Genomic DNA, 17,348 nt, shown 5'->3' with positions numbered 1-17,348 from the left:
GAAAGTATCATAAAACATAGTAGTCGCTAAAAATAGTAACTGACAAATTCTACATTAGTATTTTCAACTATGAATCAGAAGGGTGTGTTTGGAGGGGAGTACAGAAATGAAAGGTAATTCCTGGACATAGAATAAATTAACATTGCCATCAAATCCATGGGTGTTGTGGTAGAATTTATTCGGGCTTGCCACGGAATTTGTTCTTGTAACAAAGTAAAAGGAGTTCTGCCCATAGGAAACAAAACCATATAAAGTGTACAAAGGTTATCCACCATGATCAACTTGAATCCAAAATGGAAAATAGTAAGGGTTGATGATGAAAACAAGTCTTCTTTCATATGGCTTATTCCCCTTTCCTCTCATCACTAAGAGCTTTAAATTGTAAAGACTTAAAGCACGTGTTTAATTTTATGCATGTGAATAATCTCATCATACTGTTACTCCTCAGTGTAAACCTCCAGAATTGGGGCCCAGATGTTCTGCGGTTTAAAAATGTTCTCACTAAAAGAACTGAAACTTACTCAGCGAGAATTTTTTTATTAATAAGCTATTTCTATTAAGATGTTAATTATCTTATCACTGTGTAAACAAAGGCCCTGATCTTGCAAAGTGAGGTGTGTGGGTGAACTGCTGCAGCTGTATGGAGCCCCGTTAACTTCACTGGGGTTCCATGCGCTTGCTGAGATCATTCCATATGCAACACATTGCAGAATTAGGGCCTAAAATGTCTTTTGAGCTCTAGAGAGGGAAAAGGTGTTTGATATGTTATTCATTAAGGGTACCTTAGCCACATGGGGTCAATCTAAAGTGAATGTATGTCGAAGGAGGGGGAATAAACTGAACAAAATGGTAGAACATATTGTGCACATAAAAATGTATGTAAAGACACATTGCTGTCCTCTTTTGATGATTGCATATTGTGGGAACTGTAGGATAAAATAAGTAGAAAAACTTTTCTTGTAATAATATGTTAACTTAATGTTTTGTAATTTTAGCTCCTATCTTCACTGTGAATGGGCCACAGAACAGCAGCTTTTGAAGGATAAAAGAATCCAGCAGAAAATTAAACGGTTCAAGCTGAGGCAAGCACAAAGAGCCCACTTTTTTGCAGATGTAAGAAAAATACATAGTAAATTAAACTTTTTTGCTTGCCAAAAGCTTTACAATTTTGAATTACGCGGTTGAATTTTAATGCTAAATAAAAAGAGGGTCTTGAATTTTTGTCTTTTTTAAAATTTATTTGATGCAAAAGAATGTCACCTGTAATTACTTAAATACTTGTCTTTTAAAGTCAGGATTAATTGGGTAACTTTGTGATCATGAGAGACTGATACTATTGATGACTGACAGACAGGCAGAGTATGGATAGGACTGTATAGTGCAAACTTCCTGACACAGTTATGTCCGTGTACTTCAGTCCTAAATTACAACACTTCTTCTGTTCTTGAGCTAGGTCTTTCTGTGGCATCAGTTGTCTTTCTAATTGTTTAGTGATGTTGTTTTTATTGTTGTTTCTGTTGTTGTAGGGCCTGGGAGTCTAGTCATGGACCAGAACTCCATGGTCCTGGCTAGGCTCTGTACAGACACAGAACAAAAAGACAGCTACTACCCCAAAGGGCTTACAATCTAAGTATAAGATAAGAGACAACAGATGGATATAGGCAGACTGAGGGAGAACAAGGAAACAGACAAAATTGGTCAGCATGATAGGCTGTGCTCTCCGCATACCAGCAGCCTAACCATTGTCAAGTTTTCTGTAGGTATCACAGCAGAGCAGTGGTTTTGAGGTGGATAATGTGGACGAAAGCTCACGGGCATTAGATTGAGACTGCTTACTCATATTTATATCTAAAGAGGTAAAATCTGGTGTATTAAATCACAGCAGCACTGGTCTCCTCACCACATAACCCCAGATTACTATTTATATTACTCTTGAATTGCAGATGGAAGAAGAACCTTTTAATCCTGACTACGTTGAAGTGGACCGGGTGCTAGAAGTCTCCTTTTGTGAAGATAAGGACACTGGTGAGGTAAATATTTGACCAAACGTAACTTGAAGTAAGCCAAAAACACAAATGCTCTGTGTTTTGTGGTTGTATCACCTGTTTTTATTTTAGTGGAGTGCAGAATAAAATCTTAATGATGTGAGTTTCGTCAATGGTTTTGATTGAAATATTTGTGTGTGTATATAAGCTTGTCACTCCTTTTGTTCAATATGTATTTTGAGCCCTCTGAGGAAAATAGAAACTCTACAGAATGCAGTGCTTTTTCATTTTTTGTACTATTAATAAAAATAATAATAAAAGCCTAGGTGTACTGGGTATTTAGAGAAGAATAAAATACAAAATTAATGTTCTAAAAACTTAGTCAAAATAGAAGCATGAGATGACAAAAATAGAGAAGTGTGTAAAGGGAATGGAGGACATTAAATTGAGCTGTAAGAGTCACATATTCATAGACATTTTTTTAAGGCCAGAGGAGACCATTATGACCATCTAGTCTGACCTCCTGCAAAACTCAAGCCATAAAACTCACCCAGTAATTTTCTGCATCAAGTCCTTAGTACACAAATTGCTAATATTAAGGATTTCTTTTCCTGCAGCCTGTTATTTACTACCTAGTAAAATGGTGTTCATTGCCATACGAAGACAGCACCTGGGAGTTAAAAGAAGATGTAGACCAGGCAAAAATAGAAGAATTTGAACAACTGCAAGCTTCCAGGCCTGACTCAAGGAGATTGGTAAAAATATACCTAATTTGTCAAATAGGATTTTTCCCTTCCAGCTTTAAAGCTTCAACTGTTTGTATTAAAATATCGTACAAGTTTCACTGAAAATCTGTAAGGTGTACTGAAAATACTCTGAGTTATGCAGTAAGCTCTTTGCAGCACAGCTCTCTTTTATATGTTAAGGCCACAGATGTGGTATATTCTGCGTCAGGGAGAGTCTAGAACTGTCTGCCTGCACTTAAGGAGGCAGAACTGGCTGGGTCATCAAGGACTGGTTCATCCGCTTCCTGCCAGTGACAGACATTTCTTTTTCTGCCTCCAAAGCTGCAGATAAGGTTCACAGACCTATTACAGTAGGTCTTCACCCTATTACCCAGACAAGACATTCTCAGTTAATTTTGCATACAGTAGAACCTCAAAGTTATGAACACCTTGGGAATGGAGGTTGCTCATAACTTTGAAACGTCCTTAACTCTGAACAAAACATTATGGTTGTTCTTTCAAAAGTTTACAACTGAATATTGACTTAATACAACTTTGAAACTTTACGATGCAGAAGAATGCTGCTTTCCTTTTATTTTATTTTTTAGTAGTTTACGTTAAACAGGACTGTTCTGTGTTTGCTTTTGGGGGGGAGGGGCGGGTGCTGTCTTGCTGCTGCCTGATAGGGTATGTCTGGTTCTAAATGAGGTGTGTGGTTGACTGGTCAGTTCGTAACTCTGGTACTTGTAACTCTGAGGTTCTACTGTAAATGTTCCTATTCTCATTTACTGCCTGCATATATAGCTGTTAGTAAAATACTTAACTTTATTAATCAGAAAAAATTAAAGAAGTATTCTGATAACTTTCTGCAAAGCTTTAAAATAAGAGATGGGTAATACAAAGTAAATTACCATTGTAGAACTTATAAAGATGAGTAGATTAAACACTTTTGTAGAGAAATCCACAACTAAAATGAACAGAGAGATAATTAGGTCTTGCATTTCCACGCCAGCATAACTGTCACAATATACTCCATAGCTATTTCCTGACTTATTTTTCTCCTCTTGATAATAATTGAACAAATGAAAAACTTAATAGGAAGAAAATTATGTACAACAAATAAATTACTTTTGTTCAAAGAGAAGCCATATATGTCATTGTCACAACGTACTATAAAAAATATATATAGTAAAACTCTGATTGTATTTTATGACAAAATAAATAATCGGCGGGTGGGGAGGGCGCATGACTTTTTGTACAGTCAGGTTTTTTTGCTGCTTAATGTGCAGGCTTTGCATTTTATTTCTTTATTTCTGAAGGCCATATTAGCCTCTTTTGCTAGTATCTTGCTTAATTCTTCTGGTACTTGTTTAAAATGTCACCATTTTCCAGAGGTGTTTTATGTATCTGTTACCTAATTCTTTTTACCATTAGCATTTATTTCTAAAAAGTCAGTTACATTTTATTTTAATTTGTTTTTCAAATTAATAAAGCATTCTTCATGATCTCTAGGCATATGTGTAATAAATAAATGTAAATTCACATTCATGAGTTAATTTAATCAACAGAGAGTAACAATAACAAGAAACTTCACAACCACAGAAAAACAAGCAGACTCAGAATCCTTCAAGTCACTCTGTAAGGAAAACTGAGTACAGCAATGTTTTGGAAACAGGAAAATATTTATGCTTAGTTAAAATATTTTTGGTTTTCCTTTAAGGACCGACCTCCTCCTAATTCCTGGAAGAAGATAGAACAGTCCAGAGAATATAAAAATGGCAACCAGCTCAGGGAATACCAACTGGAAGGACTCAACTGGCTCCTTTTCAACTGGTACAATAGGTAAGGGCACTAAACATTTTGATGTAAATTTCAGCATGTGTTATAGGTAAAATGGATTGCAATATTATAGTGAAGGAATAGTGCCTTAGTTTCATTTGCATTGACTTTTCTGTATTTAAGCGGAAAAGTTAAACCTAGAAAAATACATAAGGGGCTTTCGATTGAAATTTGGTATACAGGTTGTCAGCCTGGATACGTGCATCCTTTTGCAAGTCCTTGAGATTTTATTTTAACTAACAATCAAACAAACAAAAAGTTCTATTAATATTTCTTTCACTTAACTAAACCCTAAACACTGCACTTTACTGGAAGCTGGATCCTGGAAGACAGCGAAGTGCACAGATCACCAGTACATCATTTATGCAGGGAAGACAAAAGGGTCATACCCTTGCTTATTGGAGTACCAGAGAAAGGGGAAGTAAAAAACATTAGAAGAGGGAGGAGGTTGGGGGCAAGCCAAGACTGATCCAGCAATAAGTTACCAGCAGGATTTTGAACATTTATAGCACAGAATGGAGCTGTGGAAGGAACAGGTGGGGGTCTCTATACTGCTGGCTTCTGTGCCTCAAACCATAATGAAGCACACATAAGGACAAACAGGTTGAAGAAAGAACATCAGGAAATGCATATATTTATAGCATTTCCAGGAGCTTAGACATAGGGATGTTACACATATTAATAAGCTAGCACTGGGGGACTTAAACCTGTTGTCTTAATTGTAGTGGCCAAAATTTGGAAATGGGGATATCATAGGTCCTATATCTGGGTGCAGATGGGATCTTCCAATCATGGCACTCACCCCTCCCCCATGTGCTGGGTCCTCCACAGAATATGCACAGAGCCAGGAGCTGATGTAGAATCACAGGACTTCACCTCCAGTAAATCCAGGGAATCTGTGGTTTGTAGCCCAAATCCCTACTCCTACTGGGAGGACGGTGGTTAGGCTGACACTGCCATGAGAGAGAAAATTGGAGAAAACTCTGCAAGAGGAATCTTGTGGAGTTTTCCTCCTCCTGAACTGCCTCTTCGGTTTTTACATCAAAAGGTACAGTTGGACCTCTGGGTGGGTACCCAGTTTCATGCTTTTATTACATTTGGAGGAATACCATTGAGCCTATTCTGCACTGTCTCAGTTTGATTATCTGTTTTAGACTTATATTTTTATTAACTTTAATTGTTTTCAGATATTGTCCTTTTGAGTAAAAGAGCAACATTTATGGTTCCCTCTAGCCTAATAATAAATATATTTGTAATTTCAGACGAAATTGCATTTTAGCAGATGAAATGGGTCTTGGCAAAACCATCCAGTCAATTACATTCCTCTATGAAATCCTCCTGACTGGTATACGAGGGCCTTTCCTGATCATAGCTCCACTTTCCACTATAACCAATTGGGAAAGAGAATTTCGCACGTGGACTGATCTTAATGTCGTGGTATATCATGGGAGCATGGTTAGCAGGCAGATGATACAGCAGTATGAGATGTACTTCAGGGACTCACAGGTACTGTATGATTTGTTTGTACACTAGCTCATCTGTAACCCAGTTCAGATAACTAGGAAAACCATACTGTAAAGTTCAGTGGCGTGTGTCTTAGTAAGAGCCATTTTACATCAGAGTATATATTTTTAATGACTTTTTCAATCTTTAGTGTGTGATTATAGGTGAGTTTAATATATGTGGTAAAATTGGTATTGTTCCAGTTCCTCTAGATCATTGAACCCCTCCAATTTTGCACTTGACTATGCATGGTGTAACCTATCACTGACTTCAGTAGGGCTCAATGTGGAGGCGAGGGTGTGCCCAAATATAGTCAACAGCAGGAGCTGGGCCTGAATTTGCAGAGTAGATGGAAAAGAAAGTGAATTTCTCCGAGCTTTAAATAGTCTCAAAGAAAGCAAATTTACTTGCCTTGTGTAAGGCTATTAATTCCCTTTCGGGATTTAAATGAACATTCCTGAGATCCAAATTTTATTTGTTAAAAAAGTTTACACGTATTACTAATAACTTTTGTGTTTTATTGAAATAACTAAAAAAAAAAAAAATTTATTTCATTTTCATCATTTTACGGTCTTTCTTTTTGCATAAGCCTTGTCTTAGACTAAACTGTTTTCTGATTCTTGTGTGCTGTTTCCAGCATTACAAAGGCCATTTTTTACTTCCCGAAAAAGGCATTTTTTTCATTTAAAAATATTAATTAAATTTACATTAATATTTGGTTTTATAGTTTTTTTCAAAATACAAAACTGAAATTGTAAACATTAAATGTAACATGGAAAAGATATTTTTAAATTGACTTGTGTCCTATTTTACCTTTTCATAGTGTGTAAAGAAGGTCTGAGAAGATTTTTCCCTCTACCTTTCTGTTTACTTCATTTTCAAAATAAGTGAAACTAAACTTACAGATCCTGGACCTCAAAGAAACAATAATCTGATGGCCTATGAAGTTATCAGTAATCAACTGATGTATTTTTTTTGTTGCGATATGTATGATATGAACTCATCCTTAACTATGGAGTCAAGACTGGTGCCTACATAATATGATGGATCATTTTATTTGTACATAAATAATTCTTCCTAGAGCAAATACATAATATTTTTATTAGAGGTGCTCTGAGATATAAATAATATGGCAGTCTTAGCAAAATAAGTAATCCAGGATTCTGATCTAGGCCACAGTGCTGAAAGTAGTTCATTTGGGCTCTTCCTAGGTGGAACCCATGCCTGAACAGAGCCAATTGAACAACTTGCAGGATTGGGGCCTGTAGTAGGAAGGATGTAATGCCCATGGAACTGTTACAGGGTAATACAGTAACTCCTCACTTACCGTCATCCCGTTTAACGTTGTTTCGTTGTTACATTACTGATCAATTAGAGAACATGGTCGTTTAAAGTTGCACAATGCTCCCTTATAACATTGTTTGGCAGCCGCCTGCTTTGTCCACTGCTTGCAGAAAGAGCAGCCCGTTAGAGCTAGTTGGTGGGGACTTGAAGTCAGGGTGGACCAGCAGTGCCCCCATCAGCTCCCTGCTTCCCTAAGTTCCTTGTGCGGCACCCACCCAGCAGGCTATCAATTGCCGGGCAGTTCAGCTGTCCCTCCCTCCACTGCTATGTGCTGCTCCTACCCTCTGCCTTGGAGCTGCTCCTGGGAGCCTCCTGCTTGCTGTGCGAGGGGGAGAAGAGAGATTCTAATGTCAGGGTGTCTCCCTCCCCACTTCCCCTCACTCCTTTACCCCATCTCCAGAGGGGGGGGGAGGGGGAACATGACAGGGCTTAGAATGGAGAGAGCTTGCTGGCAGCAGCTGCTGTCTCAATTTGCTGATCTACTTTAAAAGGCAGTGTACTTAGAGTGGAGTCAACGTACTTAAAGGGGCAATGCGCGTCTCTCTCTCTCTCTCTCTCTCACACGTGTGTGTCTCCCACACAGTCTCTCTCTGCCATGCTGCCTCCCCTCCCTCCATTCATGCTGCCTTGTAGAGTGTGAGACTACATTAACAACGATGTGTTAACCCTTGAGGGCTCAGCGAGGTGCTAGTTCATCATTTAGCAGCAAGGCATTCCCTGGGAAATATCCAACCCTCTTCCACCCTCTGACTTCACCACCTCAACCAAGCTTCACAATCATCATTGCTGTGTACAGTATTGTTTGTTTAAAACTTTGTGTGTGTGTGTCTTTTGTCTTTTGTCTGGTGAAAAAAATTTCACTGGAACCTACCCCTCCCTTCCCCCATTTAGATTAATTCTTATGGGGAAATTGGATTCACCTAAAATCGTTTTGCTTAAAGTAGCATTTTTCAGAAACATAACTATAATGTTAAGCAAGGAGTTACTGTACCCTTTTTGCTTCTATATCAAGATCAAGGTTTTGCAGAATATAAAAGTATAAAGGAAACATTTGTTTGCAAAACTAAAACATTGATCCAAAACAGGAAAACCATGTTGTTTTAGCTTTCTTTTAGACAACGGTCGATTTAAAATGTTTTTTTATTGTATTGAATGGTACAAAGTGTATGACTGAGATTTGTTGCAATAGGGTGTGATGGTGATAGTTGCTCATTGTACTGTTGGAACTATTGTATTCTGCCTTTCTGTGGAACTGACTTATAGATTGCTAAAATTACAGGGTTTTTTAATGTTGATGTTTTATGAATAAGTTGATTCTGAGTGGCTGATGTGCAATTTTCACAGTTTACTAGTGCATAATGATGTCCCATCCAGTATAATGATTGATTGGCTAGATCCCATTTTGTAGACAGTTAAGATAGCCTTTTGACTTTTGTTCAGATGATAAGAGTGTGCTATTATCTAAACGCTTCTATTTGATAGGACACTTAATGATTGGAAAGCAATGCAAATTGGTTAGAAACTTATTGTCCATGAAACAACACAGCATTATTGAAATGGACAATTATTCATTTAGTATTAATTATAGAATTGCACAATCGTAGTGAGTCTCTGGTAAGATGAAAAGGATGTATATCTCAAGATTTAAAGCACTACTGGATAATATTTCAGTAGCAAAACTGGCAACTTGAGAATGAAAAATGAGAAGATTCAAGATAATGTGAGAAACTGTTATGTTTGTTAATAAATCTCTAGGGCCGTATCATTCGAGGTACTTACCGGTTCCAAGCTATTATCACCACTTTTGAAATGATTCTTGGTGGCTGTCCAGAACTCAATGCAATTGAATGGCGGTGTGTTATTATTGATGAAGCACACAGGCTGAAGAATAAAAATTGCAAACTCCTGGAGGGACTCAAACTCATGAATCTTGTGAGTGGCTGCATTTCATTTACTTGGTTTAATGAGATTTCTTTCCTGTTAGGGAGAATACTATGATAAATTATAAGACTGTTTAATTGTTAGACTTAAAGAGAGTGGTTTTTATATGAGGGCAGTCTATGAAAGTTCTATTATTCCACTATTGATAGTTTTCACAGCTTAAGGTATACAATTTTCAGAAACCTTTTCAGTGTATTTTTGTGGGATTGAAATGCAACTTGCATAAACTGTAAGCAGAATCCATTTTTACTAGAGCTGTTTCTGATAGCCTACTTTATTTTGAATGAGAGTTTTAACTGCAGTCATATTTCTCATTTATATAGCATTTTTCAACTTCTTTGTATTCACAAATATTGACACCTTTGAAAGGAACTGGATGATGATATTGCTTATATGGTTGCAGCTTACTTGCTTAAGATGTAAGGGTTATCAAACCTTATGCCTGAGGCCATTGCCTGGTCTCCTGCAAGGTTCTAAAAGGAATTCATTGCCACTGACTACTCATGTATTATAATGCACAAATGACTAGATGCATTATGGGGTTTTTTGAGTTTATAATTTTTTACTTTACACTGAAGCATTAGATATTGCCTGCTGTCGGAAGCACAGTACTAGACTAAAGGTATCAATTGTCTAATTTGATATTCAAATTTCTACTATAAACTTCAGTAATTATTGAGAGAGAAGTGTGTGTGAATATTAGAAAGAGGGAAATAAAGTGTATTACCATTTCTTTATTACTTGGCTGTAATGAGTTTTTTTGATCACAGATTAATAATGTTGTTTGAAGTTTATTAAAATAGTATCTTAGCCATGGACCATTGGGCACATAATATGAATGTAAAGTTTAGAGAAATTCTAGCTCTCAAATAGTTTGCTTACTGATGCTCTTCCTTTTGTTTATAAACCATCAGATCTCTAGTGCTTGTGAAATCAGTTAGATGTTAGTGCTCAGAAATTTAAAAAAAAAATCTTTTTGCTAACTGTGCACATAAGAATTTCATGTGACATCTATGCCTTTATATAGGAGCACAAAGTGCTTTTGACAGGCACACCACTGCAGAACACAGTAGAAGAACTGTTTAGCCTGCTTCATTTTCTTGAACCTTTGCGTTTTCCTGCTGAATCTACATTCATGCAGGAATTTGGGGACCTTAAAACGGAGGAACAGGTACTACATATAAACGACTTCTTAACTTTCTACTTGCAGAATAGCAATTTGAGTGAATAATTTGAGGATGCTTTTTGTTTTGTTTTTCTCTTTAATACTGTGGTTTGTAAATGGGTTATATTTAAATCCTTTCTGCCTTCACTGCCCTTTCAGTCAGTGCCAAAGCAATTTAGGTGACTAACTTACTATCAACCGTCACACAAATCAACTCTTTACATAGATATGTAATTTCACTTCATGACACAAGACGGTAAAGAAGGGGCTCACCCTCTCAAATTTTTAAGCAAGCCAAGAAAGTGTGCTTGGCATCACAAATTTGATGTACAGAACAAACATTTCTAAATGAAATATAACTTGTAAAGATTTGCTATTTATTTGATGTTAAATAATTCATTTTTTCCCTATTAAATAACAAATTATGTGCCTATGATGAATAAAGGAGTGAGATTAATGGAAATCCAAGTTCTTCCTCTTTGAGGCCAGGTTGTCTGCTGACAAATGCTAAAAGCTTCCTTTCTGTAATCAGAGCATTTGAAAAATTACTTTGGTAACTTGTCTCTGAAAATGAGACTATGTCCCTTCCAGGCAAATAGTTCACGTAAATCTGGCAAATAGGTAATGTAGATTGTAAAATGTTAAATTAAGCTTCTTTTTTTACCTTTGCATACATTCCAGTTTTTTATATATATATATATATATATTATTCAGGTGCAAAAGTTACAAGCTATCCTGAAACCAATGATGCTGAGACGGTTGAAGGAAGATGTAGAGAAAAAATTAGCTCCCAAGGAAGAAACTATAATTGAAGTAGAACTAACTAATATCCAGAAGAAATATTATCGGGCAATTTTGGAGAAGAACTTCGCATTCTTGTCGAAAGGAGCTGGCCAAGCTAATGTACCCAATCTAGTTAACACTATGATGGAACTCAGAAAGTGCTGCAACCACCCGTATCTTATCAAAGGTAAAACATTATAAATTAAGACTGACTTTTTCAGTTGATATACTTCCATCCTTGGTGTCACAGTTCAGGGCAACTGCACCTGTACTTCCCCTCTATAGTCTAGCAAGGGCACCCACTCTTAATTTTCTGGCTCCCCAGTATTGCCTCTCTTAGCAAAGACATGCGTCTCTCTCCCTCCTGACCATGGTGTTTCCAGTCTGCACAGCTCCCTGCCTGGACTGGGAATTCCCCAGCAAAGTCAGACTGCCTAAGCAGGCCTGCTTTTTTTTTTTTTTTTTTTTTCCCCCCACAGAGCAAGTAAACAGTGTAGTTGCCACAGTTCAGTTACCACACGGCTCTTTCTAAGCAAGCATATTTATTCTTAAGGTAAAAGCATTATAGAGAAAATATATTTAAAACAATAAAAATACATGCTAATAAGCTTACCAGAGATCACCTCAACTCCAACAAGGACTCTGGCCAGTGAACAGCCCTTCAGACCCCATGAAGAGGTTTTTCTGGGGTTACAAGTTCATAACTTCTTTTTCTCAGAACAAAATCACTTGTTAATCTGAGAGTTACTTCTTTAAATAGTTTTTGGGTCTCTGATCTGTCCTCATGTAACGGGGTCAGCAGACAAAAGTTTCCTTCCTGTAGGAGTAGCTTCAAAGGCAGAGTTCTTGCATAAGCTAGGGTTACCATCCATCCGGGTTTTCCAGGACATGTCCGGCTTTTTCAGTGTTAAATGGCCGTCCGGGGGGGATTTCTAATCAAGTAGAAATGTCCGGGATTTCCCCCTTCCCCTCATGCACAGTGCGGCTCGGCTGATTGGATGGCGGGGCCTGATTGAAAGCCGCTCGCAGCCACTGGGGCCTCTAGCAGCCAGAGTCCCTCCCCCTCCCCCGCTCCCTCTTCCCCCGCAGAGCAGCACAGAACAGTGTTTGAGTCCACGTGGAGCCTGCAGTTCTCCCTCTGCCGGGTGAGCAGGGCAGGTGGGAGGGTGCAGAGGCTGCAGGGCGAGGAGGAGCAGGGCAGGCAGGGGCATAGAGGCTGCAGGGGCAGGGCTGGCAGGGGGCGCAGAGGCTGCAGGGCAAGTGGGGAGCAGGGGGCACAGAGGCTGCAGGGGTGGGGGAGGTGCAGAGGCTGCAGGGCGAGGAAGAGCAGGGCAGGCAAGGGCATAGAGGCTGCAGGGGCAGGGCAGGCAGGGGGCGCAGAGGCTGCAGGGTGAGGAGGAGCAAGGCAGGCAGGGGGGTGCAGGGCAGGCGGTGGGGTGCAGGGACTGCAGGGTGAGTGGGGAGCAGGGAAGCACTTAGCAACCCCCAACCAAGATCAGAGCAGGAGGGAGGAGGGGGAATGCGGGGTGCTCAGAAGAGGGGGCAGAGTTGGGGCAGGGACTTTGGGAAAGGGGCGGGGTTGGGGCGGAGCCAGGGGCGGAGTTGGGGCAGGGCCGGGGGTGGGACCAGGGCCCTGTGGAGTGTCCTCTTTTTTAAATGTTTGAATATGGTAACCCTACATAAGCAGAGTAGGTGCATTTGCTTGCCCCTCCTCCTAGAGATTTCCTGGGAAACCTACTTAAACTAACAGTTCATTCTTGTCTTAGCCCATTGTTGAAAAGAGTCCTTTGATGCACATAGCACTTCCCAAGGTTTACATTAGTCATGTCTCCTAGACTAGTTACATACAATCCTGCAATAACACATAACCATTTGTATTTTTAATACAGTGAGCTCCTAAAATACTTAAACTCAATTCAGTAAGGTTTAACTTAATTCAGTAGGGTTTGTTCAGGATATTGCAGGAAATTGCTATTCCTGTCACGTTTGGTAGAATGGTTTAAGTATTTTTTTTCCCAAATCTTATCACATTTTGATAAGAACTGTAATGTTTGGTCTTGCTTTGAAATGTACCCTGATAAAATTAAAAGTAAAACATTATTTAAAGTTGTGTTGTAGCTGCAGGCTTACATGAGGTTTGAACTTCTGGATTTAAATAGTGATATGCACATGATATTCTGAGAATATTTTCCAAAATGGAATTTTGATTGCAAATGTTACATCTTTTTAAAATTTAGCCATACTGAGAGAGAATAGAAATTTAACTTCTAAACTTAGAGTGGTTCTTGCAACCAAATATGTAGTGTACCTTAATGTTCATGTAGTTTGTATTCCTATTCGTAAATCTCTTCCAATTCATTATTTTCTGTACTCGTAAGAAAATACACTCTGTACACTCAAAACCGGTTCTACAGTAAGTGAAGGAAAGGTATTTAAAATGTTTTTACCATCCTCAAATCCAGTTTCAAGTATCAGAATAACATAGTTTGGGTTCTTTTTAGTTTGTTACAACATACTTTGAAAAAAATATATAATTAAACTCCCCCTAAGTCCCCCCACCCCCACCCCAAGAAATTTCATAGAATCATAGAATATTAGGACTGGAAGAGACCTCAAAAGGTCATCTAGTCCAGTACCCTGCACCCCTGGCAGGACTAAGGATTATCTTCTAGATCATCCCTGACAGGTGTTTTGTCTAACCTCCAACGATAGAGACTCCCCAGCCTCCCTAGCCATTTATTCCAGTGCTTAACCACCCTAACAAGAAGGTTTTCCTAATGTCCCACCTAAACTGCCCTTGCTGCAATTTAAGCCCATTGCTTCTTGTCCTATCCTCAGACATTGAGGAGAACAATTTTTCTCGCTCCTTATAACAACCTTTTATGTACTTGAAAATGCTTATCACTCTTCCCTTCTCCAGACTAAACCAACCCAGTTTTTTCAATCTTCCCTCATAGGTCATGTTTTATAGCTCTTTAATAATTTTTGTTGCTCTTCTCTGGACTTTCTCCAACTTGTCCACGTCATTCCTGAAATGTGATGCCTACAACTGGATATAATACTGCAGTTGAGGCCTAATCAGCACGAAGTAGAGCCGAAGAATTACTTGTCGTATCATTTTTAGAACACTCCTGCTAATGCATCCCAGAATGTTTGCTTTTTTTGCAACAGTGTTACACTGTTGACTCTCATTTAGCTTGTGATCCACTATGACCCTTCCGCAGTACTCCTTCCTAGGCAGTCATTTCCCATTTTGTATGTGTGTAATTGATTGTTCCTTCCTAAGTGGAGGACTTTGCATTTGTCCTTATTGAATTTCATCTTGTTTACTTCAGCCCATTTCTTCAGTTTGTCCAGATTATTTTGAATTTTAATCCTATCTTCCAAGGTATTTACAACCCCATCCAGCTTAGTATCGTCCGCAAACTTTAAGTGAACTCTCTATGCCATTATCTAAATCATTGATGAAAATATTGAACAGAACCGGACCCAGAACTGATCCTTCCTCTTCTTCAAGTAGTGTCCCTATGGGTGCTCCTCTTCAGGAGCGCTCATATACCTTTCGAGCCCTTGATCAGAGATTTTCAGTTAGCGGTGTCCTTTCGACTCCAGGCCTCCTTGGAGTGGATGCCTCCTCATGCTGGATACGAAAGCTATGGGCGGGGGGAGGGGGGCTCTTCCTGCCAGATGCTGAGGCTATTCAGGGGCGAGCAGGTGAACCATCCTCAGTTCCTTCTCAACCGCCTCGGCCTGAGATGGAGCCCTAGCATATCCATCTTGAGTGTGCCTTGGCTTTTCTAATATTTCTGTAGTGGTTAAAATAAGTTTTTAAAGCTAATTTTTAGTTGTTAATATCGTTATATTTAATTAGATAAGTAGTGAGAGGATTGTTTCTTTGCTCTTTTCCCTCGGGGAGGCTTATTCTTTTCCTAGTAGGGCATGCCTGGCTCGCCATGTTTTAAAGATTACCTCTCCTCTCAAGAAGCTATATCTGTGAACAATGGCCACTCTGTGTCCCTTGCTTGGGGGAGTCCCATGTCTGACAGAAGTGCAACTTCTGCCTGGCCCTCAAGTCCAGGGCAAGGAAAAATAGGGAGATGAAACTCTAGACTGCTGCTGATGGAATGCTCCTTTTGGCTAGTTTCTGAGTCAGGTCAGGAGCTCCCCCACCTCCCCCCCGGTACATTTGTCTCCAGACACAACCAGTACCCCTTCTACCTCTGTGCAGTCTTCCACTAAGAGAGTGAAGACTTTGGAGGCTTCCTAAAAGAGGAGCGCAAACTCTCTCCTTAAGGAGTCAGCTCTGAAAAAATCCAGGTCTCCAGCAAGATCTACTGTCTCTGAAGCCTCAATCTCTTCAATCAATACCATTGATTTAAAGGTCTCTTCCAGTACCAGCTGAGTCGTAAAGTCTAGGAGCACGGAGAAGAGAGATGGCTCCGACAGGGCCTTGGTACCTCCTCTCAACAAAGAGAGCAAGGATAGACACTCTGGACTGGCACTGTTGAGTTCAGCCCAGATGTTGGTACCACTGTATGAGGCACCCTTGGCACCAAGCAAGCAGCGGTGCCAGATACCATTGGCATAAACTTCAATATGCCCACCGTCATTGGTTCTCTTGGATTTGGCAGTTGTGGCCTTGGCTACTGTTTCAGTACCAATCCTCTGTTTGGTACCACAGGAGTTCAGATATACTAAGGACCTCTTGATAATGGATGAACTGGAGTCCCCACTCCTCATTGGTACTGAATGTCTCTTTATACCAAACCCTGATCTCTGGACTACCATCCTTGGTATTTCATGGCTTTCTGCTTTTTTCTGCAGGAGATAGAGGAGGATGAGGGAGGCTTCCAGTTGGTCTCCTGTGTTTCTGTTCAGGGTTCTCCAACATATCCCTTCAGGAAACCACACTCCGAAAGTTATTCGGAAGATTGGCATCATTATCAAGGGCGGTGGGGACCAACCTTGTATACCATTCCCATTTCTGTGTGGCCTACCCTCGTGGCCATACTAGGGCACTGGGCTGTCTATCAACAGCAATTTACCAGACCACCACTGTCTCATAGGAAGGCCAGAGTTGTACAGCCCTCTCCTCCTCAACCTGCTCCTCCACAGGAGCAGATGTTTGAGGAGCAGGAAGCCAGAGCAGTTAAGGAGGCCACTCTTCAAGAACCTATTTCATCCTCATCTCTGGGTGAGGTGATTATGCCTCCACCACAATCCATGGCTGCTGATTTTTGGGAATTTCAAGACCTCATAAAGACAGTAGCTGACACTCTTCAAATTCCTCTTGAAGAGATCAAGAATTCATAGCACAAACTGTTTGATATCTTGCAGTGAGCAACATCCTCCAAGGTGGTGTTGCCCATCAATGAGGGCTCCTAGATCTGGCTAAGATGGTGTGGCAGACTCCTGACATCCACATGTTAGCAGGTGGACAAGAGGTATTATGTTCTCCCTAAGTATTTGGACCTTTTGTTCTCCTACCCTCCACCTAACTCCCTAGTGGTGGATGCAGTAAATGAGCTGGGTAGGCAGCACTTCTCTAAGTCTACCCCATGTGACAAGGACTAGAAAAGGCTGGATCTCTTTGGGTGAAAGGCCTGTTCGTCAGCAACCTTGCAATTCAGGATCATGAATACGAAGCAGTCATGGCCAAATAAAATTTTACAAATAACAGATTAACAGCTTTTATTGAACATCTGCCACAAGAACATAGGGAGCAATTCCAGTCCATCATCTCAGAGGACCAATTGGTGGCCAGAACTGCTCTTCAAGTATTCTTAGGTGCTGTGGACACTGCTGCCAGTGTCTGTCTCCATGGCAGTGGTTATGCGCAGGGTATCATGGCTCCATCTTTTGGGGTTTCTGAGAGAAGTACAGAAAACCGTGGAGGACTTTCCCTTCAACAGTCATAAACTGTTCTTGGAAAACGTGAGTCATTGCAGAATCTAAAGGACTGTAGGGCTACTTTACAATCTCTGGGCAAATATACATCTACAAATAAGAAAGAGCTTAATAGGTCACAGACCTACCCAAAGATCACATCCTGCTCAGTTTTCC

General features: G+C 39.9%; 1 protein-coding gene across 35 annotated transcripts in view; it reads left to right on the top strand.

Annotated features, from left to right (window-relative positions):
- Positions 1-17,348, top strand: part of CHD9 (chromodomain helicase DNA binding protein 9) — a 186,344-nt gene that overhangs the window by 105,572 nt on the left and 63,424 nt on the right. For all 35 annotated transcript variants that reach the window (XR_010592546.1, XM_065567062.1, XM_042852265.2 and 32 more), the window contains 8 exons: positions 996-1,113; positions 1,944-2,030; positions 2,603-2,740; positions 4,431-4,552; positions 5,812-6,055; positions 9,152-9,328; positions 10,365-10,508; positions 11,217-11,472. Coding sequence is in view for 34 of the 35 variants with exons in the window: in XM_065567062.1 (XP_065423134.1) it covers positions 996-1,113; positions 1,944-2,030; positions 2,603-2,740; positions 4,431-4,552; positions 5,812-6,055; positions 9,152-9,328; positions 10,365-10,508; positions 11,217-11,472 (1,286 nt within the window). In the remaining variant the exon portion in view is untranslated. The remainder of the gene's footprint in view (positions 1-995; positions 1,114-1,943; positions 2,031-2,602; positions 2,741-4,430; positions 4,553-5,811; positions 6,056-9,151; positions 9,329-10,364; positions 10,509-11,216; positions 11,473-17,348) is intronic.

This window comes from Chrysemys picta, chromosome 14, assembly GCF_011386835.1.
Source record: "Chrysemys picta bellii isolate R12L10 chromosome 14, ASM1138683v2, whole genome shotgun sequence".
Lineage (NCBI taxonomy): Eukaryota > Metazoa > Chordata > Testudines > Emydidae > Chrysemys > Chrysemys picta.
Note: the sequence above shows the minus strand (reverse complement) of the source record. Positions and strands in the feature narration are given on the sequence as shown.